At 34.2% G+C, this 17,776-nt stretch overlaps 1 protein-coding gene across 1 annotated transcript in view; it reads right to left on the minus strand.

The window, feature by feature from the left end:
* Positions 1-1,367: 1,367 nt before the first annotated feature.
* LOC103604606 (choline transporter-like protein 1) overlaps positions 1,368-17,776 on the minus strand; it is a 74,987-nt gene continuing 58,578 nt past the window's right edge. The window contains exons 5-12 of the mRNA XM_008589175.1: positions 17,046-17,139; positions 10,167-10,336; positions 8,040-8,184; positions 6,081-6,105; positions 4,066-4,312; positions 3,110-3,275; positions 2,200-2,356; positions 1,368-1,496 (exon numbers count right to left, since the gene is read on the minus strand). Of these exons, the coding sequence (XP_008587397.1) occupies positions 1,368-1,496; positions 2,200-2,356; positions 3,110-3,275; positions 4,066-4,312; positions 6,081-6,105; positions 8,040-8,184; positions 10,167-10,336; positions 17,046-17,139 (1,133 nt within the window). The remainder of the gene's footprint in view (positions 1,497-2,199; positions 2,357-3,109; positions 3,276-4,065; positions 4,313-6,080; positions 6,106-8,039; positions 8,185-10,166; positions 10,337-17,045; positions 17,140-17,776) is intronic.

The raw sequence follows: 17,776 nt of genomic DNA on the forward strand, positions 1-17,776 counted from the left end.
GAAAAGTCATACCTACTTTCTCGTATTAACCATAGAACCTCAATGAAGCCAAGTCTAGGCGTGCTCAACACCACGGCCACAGATCTATCATCCCTCAACTATCCTGGAGTAAGTGGAAAGAGCAATGCCACTCTTCAGTCATTTAAAGGTAAATGTTGAGAAAGCCCATTATGTCCTTTGCCTATTAGGTGAGGGAATGAGAAAGCCCAAAAAAAAAAAAGAGAGAGATGGAGAAAAGACGGGACAAACGCTCCACAGTGAGTCCAACATGCTCAGATACAGAAGACAGAAGACTGGCCCACTCTCAACACCACGGCCACAGATCTATCATCCCTCAACTATCCTGGAGTAAATGGAAAGAGCAATGCCACTCTTCAGTCATTTAAAGGTAAATGTTGAGAAAGCCCATTATGTTGAGAAAGCCCAAAAAAAAAAAAGAGAGAGATGGAGAAAAGACGGGACAAACGCTCCACAGTGAGTCCAACATGCTCAGATACAGAAGACAGAAGACTGGCCCACTCCCTTCAGAACTCCCCTGATCCCATAAGTTTCAACTCCTCCATTTAATCTTGGAAATAGCACTTCCTTTGGTAATATTTCCCAGGTCAATATCATAGTGTTTAGCAGTTAGACTCCAAAAAAGTATCAGCATAGAGAGCACACTAGTTTTGAATCCTTTGCCTATTAGGTGAGGGAATTGGAACTGATCTTCGGGGAATGGAATAGTAGTTTAAAAAAAAAAAGAGAGAGATGGAGAAAAGACAGGACAAACGCTCCACAGTGAGTCCAACATGCTCAGATACAGAAGACAGAAGACTGGCCCACTCCCTTCAGAACTCCCCTGATCCCATAAGTTTCAACTCCTCCATTTAATCTTGGAAATAGCACTTCCTTTGGTAATATTTCCCAGGTCAATACCATAGTGTTTAGCAGTTAGACTCCAAAAAAGTATCAGCATAGAGAGCACACTAGTTTTGAATGACAGTAGACAGTTGCAAAAAAGGAGTAGGTGTCACAATACTTTACACTAAACTAAAGCTTTCATACAGCATTTTAAAAAATTAAAGAATGACAGCTAGAATAGATGGATTCATAGGGAAAATAAAAAAATGAAAGGATGTGAATTAAGGGAAAAGAAATAAATGTATTTACTGAAAGATGAACCCTAATAATGTTTTATCCATGTGTTAAAATTGAGATTAATATAAAAAGAAGCCTTGGTAGGAATATACATTAATTTAAAAACTAAGAATATGATTGAAATAGACATACTTGACCAAGGTGCAATGTACATCATCACACACACAAAAATAACATCTTCCAATTAAGTTCAATTGTTTTTTTATTTTGGGAGAAAATCAATAAAACTATGTTTGAAAGTGAATGTTAGATTTATTTTTAAAATATTTTACCTGATTTAAATAATTTAGGCACTTTTCAAGACACCAAAGGCAACAAATGCAAGATTTCAGCACACATCGTGCACAAGCATTTTCCTGGATGGGAGAAAAATTGAAATAATTAAAACCCAAGGAATCAGACCATCAGATAGAAGCCGTCAAACATTAGAAAAATAAACAAAAATGTAAAAATCACAACCTATGCTTCAAGACCTCCTCACCCACCCTTTTCTTCCTTAAAATGTAATGGCTGAATTATTTTTAATCAGCTCGGGCCAACATTTATTTAGTACCCATTGCAACATTTATTTAGTGCCTATCTTATGCATATAAGATGCAGGGAGGTATATAAGACCAGCAAGGAACCTACGATCTAGTAGGAGGGAAAAATACTACACATAAAAAAGGTTAGAATACGATATAGGTACTAAGTGTTATGAGAATGGTGAAAAGAGAGACAACATGGTCTGGGAGACGGGAAAAATACAAGAAAGGCTTTTAGGAAGAGGAGGCATTTGGCCTAAACCATGTTGAAAGGCATGTTATTTCCACAGTCAAGGACAAGGAAGAGGTTCTGAGGAACACAGGACGAGAAGCTCGGGACACTTCCCGTAACCAGTGATGAGATGAAGTTCAGCAAATCATATGAAGTGTATGAGTGGGAGAAAAGGAGAACTTTGTAAAGACTTTGAGGAAAACATTCACAACATTGCCTTAACATTACTGGGTTCTTTACTGCATGTGGAACTGAGGTCTGAAATGTGCCCACAGAAAGGCCAGAAAAGCATTTCCCCCTCACCTTTCCTTTGAGCTGACTGTGAATGTACATAAGGATCATTCGCGGAATTTTGACTAATGTGATAATGAAAGATCCTTTTGCCACCGTACCAAGGTGATAACGAATAAGACGATTCACTGATGCCAAAATAGGTGTAAATGGCAAATTCCTTTTATCCCTATTTTAAAAATGAACAAAAAGACAATTAAAGCCTAAACCAGGATGGAAACACAGGTACAGGTTACAGACCAATGCGGTGAAAAATCAATTCATTATTCTTATTCCATGACAAAATGGCAAAGTAATATGTAACTAATACAAATGCTATGAATGCACCATATAAAATTAATGTTTAATTTCTCTATGGTAGTTTCATGGGTTCTGATGCTCTCACACTTGAAGTTAAATAAAACTGTACTTTGAAAGCTCTTATTAGTGAATACTTATGGAGTTAATCGTACATTCGGAAAATGAAATTTAAAAAGATGTTCAATCTAGACCTGGCACCTCATTGCAAAAGAAAACTATAGCATTAATACTCAGCTCTGAAGTTAGCAAAGGGGACTTACAATTCTAGTTCTGATCCAAAAAAATATAAAAGGCTTGTAATCCTTTGATGGACTTTTATATAAAGCAAAAGTACATATGGCACTACTGCAAGATTTATTTTTCTGCTAAATATAAGTTATAACATGACCTGCTGTTCTGATAAATTTTCTGATACAATTACAGAAAAATACAAAAAATAAAATAAAACCTCCCATTTTCCTACCTCCCAGAATTATCATCTATAACATTCTGTCATATTCATTTTCAACTATTTTTTGAAGAAATGAAACTCTTACAGCCTCAGTCTCATTTCCTTCCCCTCCACCCTATAGACACAATTGCTCAGATGGACTTGAGTTTTCAGACAAATACAAATTCTCACCTAGTAAAATAGTATGTTACCACAGCTCCTGCCACAGTCATCTGCTGACATGCTAGAATAAATTCACTGATCCAAATCAGGCCCACCACATGGTACCACCACATGTACTGCAGAGGCCCAGAAATTTTGAACTCCACAAAGCCTTGGTCGTTCTGAACAGCACTGCCTAGGAAAATATCAAGGAAAGAAAGAAGCAGCACATAAAGTACAAAGAAATATGGCTATTAAATATAAGAGATTAATCTGACTTCCAATGATAGGTCCCTACCCCCAAATCACATACTTTACGATCTCAGTGCTATTTTATTAAGGAACAAAAATAATTATCACTTGAAAAGTTGTGAAATTAAACCTGTATAATTATGTATTTTGCTTTCCTCAAAGAGATCATATAAAGCTTTTAAGAGATGTTCTATATGAATAAAGTTCTTATTACATTATCAGTTATTTAGTTAAGGCATGAATATTCAAACACTTTGATTTTTTTCAGATATTACTTATCCAATAATTATAGACCTAAATCATAAGCAAAGTAAAGAAATTAATATTATATTTGATTGGTGAGTGTGTGCTGAATGGAGACATATGTTACATACAAGTTTACTATCCTTATACTAATCCTCACAATTAATTCCATTTTGGCTTAACCTTTGATGGCTAGAAGCAAGTCTGAGAATCTATGAACATCATTCAGAGCTCTAGCTAGGTTCAAATTCATGACCATCTCAAAATTAGGATGCAATTCCAGGCCTTACCTGGCCTAGATCCACCCTGCTAGGATGCTCTAAAAATCATGAATAGGGAGTAGGTTATTGAAGAGCTATTTCCATTGTTAGTTCTGATGGCTATAGGAACTTCATCGACACACATCTGAAGAATTATCTCTCTGATGTTTTGAAATATTTGAATGTTGATAAGATTGGTCGCCAAGAGAAAGAAGCAACACATCTTCTTACCGGTAGTGCCAAGAAAAAGAAGTGTCATGATCCAGTAAACCCAAAACAAGACAAGAGCGAAGAAAGTCCAAAAGGGCTGGAAGACCAGCAGTGGCAAGTGAATGAAGACCTTGCCAGCCACGTGGAACAAGGCAATGGTGAGAGCGACACGTTTGCGCATGACCAACATGATCAGGAACAGGATGACCTGTATGGAGAGAACAGACGGAAAGGCTCCAATTACTGTTTTAAGTGGTGAAAACAGAAACTGAAAATGGTGGAAATCCTTAACACAATCCTTCATTCCAAAACCTGTTAAGTATCATTCTCTGAATCCCAATAATATTTTATCAGTCTGTATCTCTCTTTCAGTACTTACTTTCAACTGTATATTATGGTTATCAAGTGTCCTTTAAAGCTAAGCATAAAAAAATTATCAATTTACTAATAAATCCTAGAATCTTCTACCTTTCACTTTCTTTTTTTTTTTTTGTCTTTTTCCGTGTCCGGCAACGGATCGCAACCTTCAGTGTCGCCGCACTTACACATTCTTCACTGTATCAAATAAACTTCTTTCAAATGTATTTTTAATTGACTATGAAGTTGAGAGAGAGCCAGTGAAAACAGACACCCCTGAGCAGAATTGATCACTAAGAAAGAGAACCTCAGCGCTTAAGCTGGGGAGGCCAAAAGAAGCAAGTAAGGGTCACAGAAAGCATCAGTGAAGCCTGGGAGGGCAAAGATCTCTGTTGCACTCATCACGGTAACCCTGGTGCCTAGCGCTAACATAGAGTCATGCAGTTGATTAAATTTTGTACAAGGAATACATGAAAATCAAAAGAGTGGTTCCTACCAAAAGTAGGAACAAAGACAGGAAATCTCTGCTAGCACTGCATGCTAGAGACGGGCATTTTTTATCTCCAACACTAGTTCAGAGATTCAGAGAACCAGACTGAAGAGGGAGGCAAACCTATCTGCATATAAGAGCTGCATTAGACATCTTCACTCAATCTGTTCAACAAACATTTTGAGTGCCTGCAGCACCTACTGTTCTAGCTGGGGATGGAGCAGTAAACAAAACCAAGTCCCCACTCTCGCCACACATTGAGTTTATATAGTAATGGGGAAACAACAAAATAAGAAAACAAGTAAAAACGTAGGGTATTAAGTCTAAGGGAAAAAAATCTCCTGGTAAGAGGGACAGAAAATGCTTGGGTTGGGAAAGCATTGCAATTTTGTATCAGATGGGTAAGCAAGGCCTCACTGGTAAGACATATCTGAGCAAGGGAAGAAAAGACACAGAGAGAGCAATCTGTAAAACTTTCTAACAGAAGAGTGTTCCAGGCAAAGTTCTAAGATGCTGACATGAGATCACGTCTACTATGAGAGGAAGAAAGAGACCACTGCTGCTACAGCAATGAGCGAGAGGGAAGTCGTAAGAGATGGGGACGGCGGGGTAGCAGGGGACCAGACCATAGAGTAAGGCCTTGTAGGACATGGTAAGGAAATGGACCAGACCATAGAGTAAGGCCTTGTAGGACACAGTAAGGAAATGGAAGATTCAGAGTAGATGGGGTAGCAGGGGACCAGACCATAGAGTAAGGCCTTGTAGGACACAGTAAGGAAATGGAAGATTCAGAGTAGAGTGGTGAGAAAGTGTAGGTAGATAAGACAAATGCCTGAGAGAGAAAAACGGGGCTAAGGTCTGTGCACACCACATCTGCACTTAACAGTGAATGGAGTCAAAGGGAAATTCCACACCCTATCTTTTTGCAAATACCGAGTATGAATTTATCTTTTGTTGAAGATAAGTAAACAAATCAAAAGAAGCAGGAATCTATGAAAAATATTTCAAAGCATGGGGAATGCTTCTATCATAAAATTTTGCAGGTATAAGAAAGCTGTTCGGAAAACTTCAATATCTTCAAAAATGGAAGAAAATATGTTAATAAAAAGTTATGAGAGAAAGCTGAAGTTCAAGGAAAATAGAGGAGGACATTGTTCTTAAGAGCCACAGTAGACATCATTTATTAAACCTTCAAATTTGTGCTAGTAACTGTGCTAAGTCCTTCACAGATATGACCAAATTTAGTCACCACAACACTATTAATTGGGTATTATTAGCTCTACTTTACAAATGATAAAATTGAGTTAGATACTAAGGCTACAAGCCAAAATAAAAAGAAAGATGGATGAGAGAAGAAAGAACTACAAATAAAATGAAATTGGAATAACAAAATTTAGATCTTCATTGTAAGTTGTCAAGTACAGAACTGATAGAAAAAAACTAAATCAGTGATATGAAAAAAAAATTGAAGAGCTCTTCATGACTATAAAGGAAAGATGAAAAATGACAAAAAAATTAAAATGATAGTTTAGAAGATGATAACAAGATAAACAATGACCTTAAGAAAAAAACGATTGGAACAGAAACATAATCAAATATAGAAATAAAGAAAAATTTTCAGAGTTGAAAAAGATCCCCCCCAAAAGATCATAGGCAAACATAATTAAGATCCAGAATTAGAAAAAAAATTTTAAATTAGAAGGATATAATAAAAATCCTGTAAACATCTAGGTAGGTGAAACAGGTTCCGGGTAAAGGAATAGTATTTAGACTGGTCTCTGAGTTTTTCTTTGAAATAAAATAGACACAAGGGAACATACTGTACCTGGAGAATTTTATACACAATGAAATCAATATTCACATGTAAAGGCAAAGATGATCTTAGATAAGCAAGACTTGAGAAAAAATATAACCCATAAGTCCTTCACAAGCAAGTTACTTGAATTCACATTCCAGTCAATATACAGATGAACTGAAATTAAGATGTCCAGAATAAAGTTTTATGGAAGAAGGACCAGCAGTTCCTACTAAAACTAGTCCAGGAAAACCTAAAATTAAATACGTATATAGTAATGAAGCTTCAAGACAAAGGTCAACAAAGTTTAAAAAAATATATAGTAGGTGAAAATAATATTTTAACTTTAATAATAACCTGAATACAAAAGCTCAGATTAACAACTATACTTCCATGAAGTTGTTACAACAAGCAAACGGAAAGGACATTCTTGGGGGGGAGGGGAGAGAGGGAGGAGGGAGGAAGGTGGCGGTGACGGGCCATAATAATCATATACAGTGTATGTTGACAAAATAAAAAAAAAAAAAAAAAAAGAAAAAAAAAAAAAAAAAAAGAAAAAAAAAAAAAAAAAAAGAAAAAAAAAAAAAAAAAAAGAAAAAAAAAAAAAAAAAAAGAAAAAAAAAAAAAAAAAAAGAAAAAAAAAAAAAAAAAAAGAAAAAAAAAAAAAAAAAAAGAAAAAAAAAAAAAAAAAAAGAAAAAAAAAAAAAAAAAAAGAAAAAAAAAAAAAAAAAAAAAAAAAAAAAAAAAAAGCTCAGATTATTTAATAAGGGCAAAAAAGTGGACGTGAGCAGAAGGGAGTAGGGGATGAAAGAAAGAAAACTTTATGCTAAATTTAAAGGAGGTCGGGGAAAACTCAACATATACCATTTCATTTCAGACTTTAATAATCATATAATTCTAGACTGAAGAATATTTTCTGAAAACATATAGGTTACCAACTGTAGAAGTAAAAATATAATATATACCATCCAAAGTGAGGGTGAAGATAACCAAAGAAAACATAGTCCATATAGTAAACAGAGGGAAACAAAATATGAAAGCATAAATTTCAGGAAAACATAAAACAGATAATAACAGTAAGACCAAGCATACCAGTTAGGATTATAATGTAAATGGAAACAAATTCGATTACTAAAAGAGTTTCATGTTTAGCTTAAAAATTTTAACTGTATAATATGCATCCATATACATATGCATAAAAAAAAAAGATCCTGACTTCAACACTAAAAGTGGTGAAATAAGTGGAGGGAAATATAATTATAAAAATTTTTAAGGCAAAAGTAAGCACTCTTCTTTACAGAGAAGATATAGCATGTGAAAATAAAATTTTTATATTCTTCTTTATATTTCTACTTTCTATCATGGAAATAGTTAGATACCATATAAAACAAACAAAAAAATAGCTTACCAAGTGAACCCAGTATGACCAGAATTGTTAAGATCCACACAAGTACTCTTGATATATACCTGATTATCACCATCAAAATCATAGAGAGAACTGCAGGGAAGATAAATAGAGAACATGTAGAATATTATTTGAAAACATAGGAAAATTTAAAGAGAAACCCTTTCAATTGTTTTTTCCCGGGGAAATAATTTGTTGCTATTGACTAGTTCATGACCACCATCTAGGTAAGAAAGAAAACTCTGCTTTTGCATTTTGACCTTGCTACTTCTAGCACTTAAATAGCATCAACTCAAACAAAAGGCGCTTAACTGTGTGGGTCTATAAACTACAAAACTACAGAAAAGAATACATGCAAATGCACATGGTGACTCAAAAACAGCATAAGACTGTTGTGGATTCACCACGGGGAAGGCATCAGACATGCAAACATACAGGCCAGCACACAAAGTGTAGAGAATGACATGTCATGTTGGCGACAAGAAAAATTACCACACATAGACAGAGATCAGTTAAATTAGGTGCTACAATTATTCCTTGAGTAATCTATGCATTTTAGGACCAACTTCTCTGATGGTCAGTCAACAAGCTAAATGGTATTTTATCTTTTTCTGGCTGTTTTTCCTCTAGAATTCCAAGGGATGTTCTGACCCTACGGAATAATATCCTGAAGCCTACTCAGGCCAAAATTCCTCTGACTTCATTTCTCAACTGGGGGCAGGGGTCCTGACTGAGAAGCAAAAAGCAACAAAGTTTAGTTTAAGTGAGTTTTTGGCCAACTCCTCTACCTGTCCCAAGAGAAATCCCAATATGCTATAATCTTGAGTAAAAATCTCTAAAAAGAAAGGAGGGATTTAACCCTTACATGGGAAGTACATTTCCAAAATCATAATTTGTAATTGTTTTAATTATCTAAAGGCCCCTTTCAGAAACAAAAGAACAAAGATCTTTTATATTACATTCTTAAGCCTCAAAAGAGACTCATTCTAATAAACAATGGAATTCCAAAGGCTTAACAACATCATTGTCACTATTTTTAAGGTTGGACTTTTTTTTTTTTTTTTTTTTTTGTTAAAGTATTCAACTCTTTCAGAAACTTTTATATAAAGCTAGATTAATAGTCAAGTTTCTTTGGGCCATTTGCAAAATCAAATAAATGGTTAGGATCTGTGTCTAGGTAATGTTATTAAGGTACTCACTTTTGCAATAAATGTACAGGAACCAAAAACAGATGGGAGCCTTTCAAATACCACAGAAATAGATTTTTCATGTGGACAGCATTATTTCAATTGAGTCAAGTACTACCTAAGCAAAAAGAAAATACTCTCTAATGACAGGAAAGATGGAAATACAGCTTGTATCTTTTCAACAACTATAACTGCTGCTAACAAACACAAACACTAATTTTACTTATATAATTAAATAGTTGTTTAGTTCCTACCACAGTTTACTTCTCACAACTAAAAATGCCTATAAATTCTGATTTGTCTACACATAGTTCTAGAATAATAAATGGAGTTTTCATCTTGAAAATAAAATTTTTGTATGATTATATTACCTATTTATTGACTAGAAAACTCAGTGGCTAAAAGTGGAGATTTCCTAATTTTTCCAGCAATACATTGATACTATGAACTGTAGTAATGAAAAGAAAAATTACATACTTCAAAATTAATCTATCAGAAATCTATGCTGTCAGATGGGAGTATATAAGAGAATATGTATCCTCTTTTATAAATAAATATACCTTTTGGAATCGTAACTAAAACAGAGGGTGTTGATTCGTTAAAAGAAGCCTCCTGTCAACATATTAAAGGTAGTTATAGGCTAAGTAACCAAAGTTTGGGAAAACACCGATTTTCTCCAATGAAAGAAAAAAGGGAAATGAGTTTCAGATATATATACATATCTATGTGTACATACTTATAACTATATATAATCTGAAACAATTATTTTGGCTATGGGAAATTAGACATTTTACAAGTATCCCCAGTTGTACTCATATTTTGCTTAAAAGACAGAACAGTCTTCTACTGCAGTACTATGCAATAGCTAATAATGAGAAAAACAATTACCTAGTGATAACAAGCAAAGTCCCAATATAATTTCTTTGCTGGTCATTACTCCACTAATCAGCCTGTGTAAGACACTATTGTCACTGACAAAGGTGATCAGGGCCTCTGCAAACTTGGCATAGCAGGAAATGTTCACAGGAGCACAGCGATGGAAGAATGGAATAGGTGCACTGGTGACACAAGAAAAAAAATCAGAAAAAAAATTACTCCTACTTAATATAAATGCCACATCAAACACACAAATGAAAGGTGAATATGGCTGCAATACATTCCACCCTCCACACATCATTATGGGAGCTAAGAGCTGTGCGCTTAATGCTATGAAGATGACTGTCATGGGTAGTGATGCAAATCTTAACATAAGTCTTATCAGAGGGTGGAATACATGTTACAACAGAAGACATTACCCCCCCTTTCTGAAAACACACACACACACACACACACAGGCACACACATACACACACAGAACTACCAAAAGCAAAACCAAACACTTAAACTGAGGAGCCTGCACATCTACCAATCAACAGGCAGATGACAAAGCTTACAAACATATACTCCATCGAACTGAAAATGAATTTTTGCCATAGCAATTTAAAAATAAAAAACACACATGCTTTTACTTAAAATGTGCCACCATTAATAAAATGTTTCCTCTAACAGCACACCATACGAAACCTCTGATTAATAAAGGCGTTTAGGGCACACACTTAATACCACTCATATAAACAAAGTCATGCTGAGACATCAACATACAGTATAATATGCAGCTATTTAAAACAATAACCATAAGTACTAATAGAAGGAAATGCTTATAATGTAATAATAGAAGGGGAAACATTATATCTAATTGTGACGATGACGTCTCTGCCAAAAAAGTGAAAAATATCTGGCTTCCTAGGGTCATGAAATTCCAGGCTATTTTTTTTTCTTTTTATATGTTACTTAATTAATCCAAGATTATCTGTGTCCAAAAAAAAAAAAAAAAAAGGGTAAAATAACCAATTACTTAATCACTTATATCAGGCTTATGTAGACTGCAGCTTTTACATTTGAAGAAATGCAGCTGTGTATAAACTGTGGCAAAATGGTTTGTTATAACAGTTCTACCTCAACTTCTGAGAGGATGGTATACATCTAATCAATGAGAGATTGTAAACAAAGAACTGTGTATATGCCTTCAGTTGTGATTTGTTTGGATTCTAAGGGAGCCCATATGTATGTCCATGCACAAATACACATTTATGTGTACATTAAGTTAAAATTTAGCCATCATTAACATGAATTGCACATTTTCAGAATCGTTCATAAGACTATTACTCAGAGCTCTAACATAACATTTTTGACCAGAATGATATAAATGGGTTCTCATTCGTTGCTGGCACTGTATTTTGGTCCAATTACTGGATAAGATTACATGGTTGGGCACCAAATTCCAAGTTTTCTAATTTCAGCAAAGCAACTTTGTATGGCCTAAAGCAAAACACTATCTATTTCCTCCTTAAACATAAGTATATTTATTTTCAAATAAGAATGTGAGTGAACTATGTATCAGTTTTCCTGTGTGTGTATTTGTGTACACTTCCAAGATGGTGTTAGTGAAATTTTGTATGGCCTAAAGCAAAACACTATCTATTTCCTCCTTAAACATAAGTATATTTATTTTCAAATAAGAATGTGAGTTAACTATGTATCAGTTTTCCTGTGTGTGTATTTGTGTACACTTCCAAGATGGTGTTAGTGAAAATTAATGCCAAAGATTTGATATTTTATCAGAAATTGTAGGAAGCCAGAGCATTCTGAATAGGCTTGTATTACACATATTCAAGTCATGGTTTTTTGACCAAAAGTTGTTTCCCTAACGATGTAAAAAGATATTAGAGTGCAGAACACTTTTAAATAAAATGGATTTAGTTAGAAATATTATAAGAATCTAAAAGGATTAACCATAAGTTCTTCAGTCAATGGACACTGATTTGAGACAGAAATCTTTAAGCTGACAATTCTGTTGTGATTCACCTGTTTCTTTTCTGATGTCTAAATGCTGTTCCTACCAAGTTAATGTCTCTGTTTAAGGACTTTTCTAATCATATTTTTAATAAAGCCTGGTTCTCTATCCTTCGAAACTAAAATCCTCTCTGCTTCATGATTACCTACATCTTCATCCTCTTTATTTATTATCCTATCATCTCTGATATAGACTCTAACTCACTTGCCCTCAACCTTGAACATAAAATATATCCACATTAAGGATATTGTCTTTTTCCTGTTTTTAGTACCCACTAATTTTCTTGGCCCTGCTCTCTTTTTTCCTGTCAGATAACTGTAAAAACCTATATTCTCCTAACACTGCACAGCTGTGTTGTGTCACCCCATCTCCTTCTTTCTCACTTTTTCCATCTGTTAGCCAAAAGGGTAGGAGTAAGAACTCTGTAAGTCTTTACAGATCATCCTCATTATGATAAAATAGCCCACCCTTAAATCAGTGATTCTAAATTATATAGGATCAGCATACCCAGTATTTTCAGTATTTTTCTGCTTTTCAAATTTTGGATGAGGACAGATTATTTGAAAAGGGAAGGACTGTACTCTCAAAATTCTTCATTTAGGAGAAAGTCCTGAGTAATATCTGCTCTGAACTTACCCTTTCAAGTCATTTTTATTGTATATAAAACTTGGCCAACTGGAAAGAGTCCTTTTATAACTATTGTTCAAAGAATTGGAGCAAAATAACAATAGTCATTTACCCTATAATTCAATCTATGTCAGTTAAAAAAACAGTTCTAAATTTAAAGATATAAAATTAGCACAAGATGATTAACTACATTGTCTAGCTGACAGTCAAAATCTGCTTAGTAGTAATCAATAACAGAAATAGAAGGCAAATAAAAGAGGAGATAATATATGGACACATTATTCAAAAATAAATAAAGTACTTTTGCTTTAAAGTAAAAAAGAACTAGATTCCCTTATTTGATATTCTTTTTCTCAACTCTTTCCCAAACAAAAACAACTCCACCAGCTATGGGGTTTTGACACTTGAATTACTTTCTTATTTAAAAAAATATAGGTAATTATGGCATTGAAATGGTTTATATGTTACCATTTAAATCCCATGTGATATAATGAACTTGGGATGAGATGAATTAATTGATTTTATGTAACTCTGAGAAAATAATACTTCTGAATACCTAGTATGTGAGATCATTTCCATTTTAGTATCTAACCTAAACGACACATTCCGTGCTTTTTAATTAAAAGGACAAGCATAAAGTATTCTATTTACAGTAAATCTGTCTACTTTTCAAAGCCCATCAAATATTGAATCTTTAAGAAGTCAATGCTGTCCTATTAGGAACTGATTCACATTATTGAAACATTAGTCAACAAGAACAAATTGAATTTATAATGAGTCTTTTAAAGATTTTAAAAAATTAGCCACTCATAGGAAAATTGTATCTTACCTTGGCAAACATAATGTCCATTTGCCTTTAAGTCAAGATTATCACAGTTAATGAGCTCCCCAAAGTATGATGACAAACAATGCCTATTATCTCTTATCCATATGCTTTCACGAGAGAAGGCAGGAGGTTCTAATTATTTTAGAACCTCAAGTTATAAACAATTTCATGCTAAAAGTTTTACTTAAGAAAGAATAATAATAAAGGGTTCTGACACACAAAAAACAGGAAATAAGTCAAGAATCTAATGGCAATATGGTTTTCACACATTTCATTTATTTCTTTTCTCTCTTTCTGTACTCCTTTTTATTACCATTATTATCTTTTACACTAACTGTGGTATAGACTCTACAAGATCCTGGATTCAAATTCTGATTTACAACAATTAGTTGTGTGGCCTTGGGTAACTTAACCTCTCTCATCTTCTATTTCCTCATCTGCAAATTGGGGGCAATATTCTTTAGGTTCTTGTGAGGGTTGAATAAAATAAAACACATGACAGACTTGGTATGGTGGCTGGCACACAGTAACTGATTTATAAATGTTAATTTACTCTTGAATCTTCTATTTAAAATATACGAATAGATAACATTTTCTTCTTAGCTATTAATTTCTCTTCTCTATATTATATTTTTCCCCAGCACCTAGTAACCTTTCTGGCATCCAGAGATGCCCAAATAAATGATGAACCAGCTGAATTTATATGGTCTGTTTCTACTATCGCTGTTTTCTCTGGCTCTACACCTAACAGTAAGCATTATAAACATATGGGCTAGCTGTGACTGTTATCTCTACCACGTTTGGCATTTCACCATTAAAAAGTTACAAATTTGGATAAAAAACGCCCTTTCTAGGCATTTGCTTTTGAAATTCAAAAGCTGTCAGGAATGGCAACTGTTTGGCTATTATGTGTCACTAGTGTTTTATTACAAATAATTTACGATTGCTTTTCTCTAGAACAGGAACTGCCTTCAGTGGCAGAAAGTCCCTGGTTACCCAGGAAATTGGGGACAAAGGGAGAGGCTCTAAAAGTTGAGAGAAATGATACTTCCTAGCCAAGTGACAAGCACAATAATGGATATTTAACATATATTATCTTATTTAATTCTTACAACAATTCCATGATAGAGCATGAATATTCCCATTTTACACATAAGGCAACTCAGTTTACAGAGAGGTTAAGGGACTTGCTCAAGGTGACAAATAGAGAGTGGTGACATGGAATTCAGGTCCAGACTTATCTGGACTCAAAGTTCATGCTCCTCTGTCCCACTAGGATGCTCCTAGGAGGACAGCAAAAGAGATGGAAAGATGCTGAGGACCACTTGCCTGCATCACAGTTTTGCCTAAGACTGGTCTTTGGCATTTAAAAAAAAGTCACCAAAACCAAAGTCTCTACTAGACTATGATTTAAGAACAGAGAACAGGTTTATTCATTTTGGAGGACTTGCTATCTAATGCTACGTGTGGAATGGGGTAGCACCCCAAATTCTTTTATTAAAACAAATTTATTCTTGTTCTCAGAACCATTCACTTTGACAAACACTAAATAACTGTGATATTTACAAGGTCCTAATTTGCCTTCCTTTTATCAACTGTTTCTTATCTTTTATTTTCCAACAGGTTTGGTTTAGACAAAAGTGATAATTAGAGTGTGAGGTACTTAAAATAAGTAAAACATAAGGATCTTTAAACACAGCATGAACACCATATATAGTCACTTTTCAGATGGTACAGTTTCAGCATTGCATCTTAGATCAGTGAGCCATTAGACGATGATCACCTTGTTAGAAGCCAGGTCTGTCCATCTCTAAAACCTATGCCCCTAATACTATGCTTTGTCTTCTAGCGAGTGCCCTTAGGACGGTTGTGTGTGTGTGTGTGTGTGTGTGTGTGTGTGTGTGTAGGATGCTGTGTGTGTGTGTGTGCGTGCAGTCAAAACTGGAATGGGCAGTCCTCACATGGTGTAGTCGGAGGTCAGAGGTGGGGAAAGATGTGCGGTATGAGCCCAGCTTCCCCCTCCCCCATCCCACCCATATTATTCAGGAGCAGAGTAACTTCATTCTCACACTCAGGCTTTCTGATTATCTTTTCATAACATGTTTTGGCCTTGAAAGAATGACCCTATACTCACTCAAAGTATGTATTTAAAACAAACTTTACCAAGTTGTGTAGATAAAGGTATAGAGCTTTTTTTGTTTTTATATTGGTAATTCTTCTCCAATGACTCTACACAAAGGACCTATTTTTCTTTACTTTCACAGCCTCCCTAATGCTCTCAGTTTTGATGAATACAAACTCCTTACCTGTTGGTCTAGGGCCATAATTTATAGGTCCCTCTCACTGAGTATCTTTTAAATTAGTCTGTTTATTTTTACGCTTATAGGCTTTAAATTTCAATAGCAACTTGATGAGATGAAAAGAGTTGGAAATCAATTTAACTGATATATCCTTTTTCTGCATTGCAACAGAATATTTCAAATTCAAGTTAATAAAGCACAAGTTATACCCATAAGTAATCCAAAGAAAGTAGACATGAGTCTCAAATATTGTTACCCAATAGCTTACTATAATATATTGAGATAAAATAAAGTGGCTTCAATCAGTTTTCCTGGAGAAGTTGACTCTTGTTATACATTGTTAGAAATATACACCAAGGTTCTCAAGATCAGACATGCTCCAAAGGGTGTGTGTGCATGTGTGTATAGATACATACACACACACACATATACATACATATACCTAATTCTGAGGATATATTCTATAATGCTTGAGAGTTTGTTTCCTTTTTAAAAACCTATTTATAATTTTAAAATGTGCTGTATTTATAACTACTGCGAGATCCTTCCCAAGAACATTTCTCATTTCATCTTTGTATCCATTACACACAGTAGGTACTTGATAATAAATGTCTGTTGAATATGACATTGGATAAGATATGGCAAAAAGCCTAGTACAGAGAATGTACCTAAAGTATATTACCTGAAACAAACTATGGAGAATAATCACTGGCATATTTTTATAATTTACAAAGTAAGGATTACTAGGATCAACTTCAAAGATTCTTTGGAGACTGTGAGACTCGGTTTCTAAATTTGTTGCAGATTTTATGATGATTCAGCAGTTTTGTATACTTAAAAATTATGGCATAAAAATAAAAACAAAAAAAAGTAAGCCCCTAAAAGAAATTTAAAATATCTGAGAACAAGAAAAGTTGTTTATCTATGCATTTCTTTTAAAGATATAAAATATATGTTGTCATTTCTATTGCTAGTTTTCCACTTTCAAAATTTTGTTGTAAAAGTATTGGACTTAGGCAACAGATATGATCAAGTGACGATTTCCTCAGAATAACATATACAGTTTAAAATTTATCTACAGAAACAAAAGTCACAAGTTTAAACTTTGCAGTAAAATTTACCTCGCTGGAACTGGTAGTTTGGGGCAAAGAACAGAAGATTTTGAAGATGTAGTATATTCAGAAGGCTTTAGGCTGTAGCTACATAGTTCTGAGCCTGTTGAAATAAAAGTTATATGTTAGCTGGCAGAACAGAGTCTGAACAAATTCTGAGTCACTTTAATTTTATATGTCAATATTAACTCAACATATACAACTTTCAAACATTATAGAATTCATAAGAATCTGATTTGATCTATATTATCAGTCCTCAATCATTTAAAACTGATTCTTCTCTGAAATTACTGATAATGCAATTTGTCATACACAAAATTTAGTTAATAATATTAAAGGTAATAACAATAAGTACTAGAACTACCTTTATTGAGTGTCTGCCATATGTCAGGTTCTAAGAAAGGTGACATATATGTATTATATCATTTACTATAAGTCTATAAGGCAGGCATTATTTAGTCCACTTTAGAGAGGAGGAAATCGAAGCTAAGAGATAAAGGTAAATAACCTGCCCAAGAACACACAGCTAGTAAACAGAAGGGCTGGGATTAAACACCACATCTCTTTGACTACAACACCCATGCTGAACAACATATTGTCTCTCTTTCTTATGCTTTCCATTACTAAATATTCAAAATTAAGGGCTGGGATTAAACACCACATCTCTTTGACTACAACGCCCATGCTGAACAACATATTGTCTCTCTTTCTTATGCTTTCCATTACTAAATATTCAAAAT

This window comes from Galeopterus variegatus, unplaced genomic scaffold (genome assembly GCF_000696425.1).
Source record: "Galeopterus variegatus unplaced genomic scaffold, G_variegatus-3.0.2 Scaffold5279, whole genome shotgun sequence".
In the NCBI taxonomy this organism is placed as follows: Eukaryota; Metazoa; Chordata; class Mammalia; order Dermoptera; family Cynocephalidae; genus Galeopterus; species Galeopterus variegatus.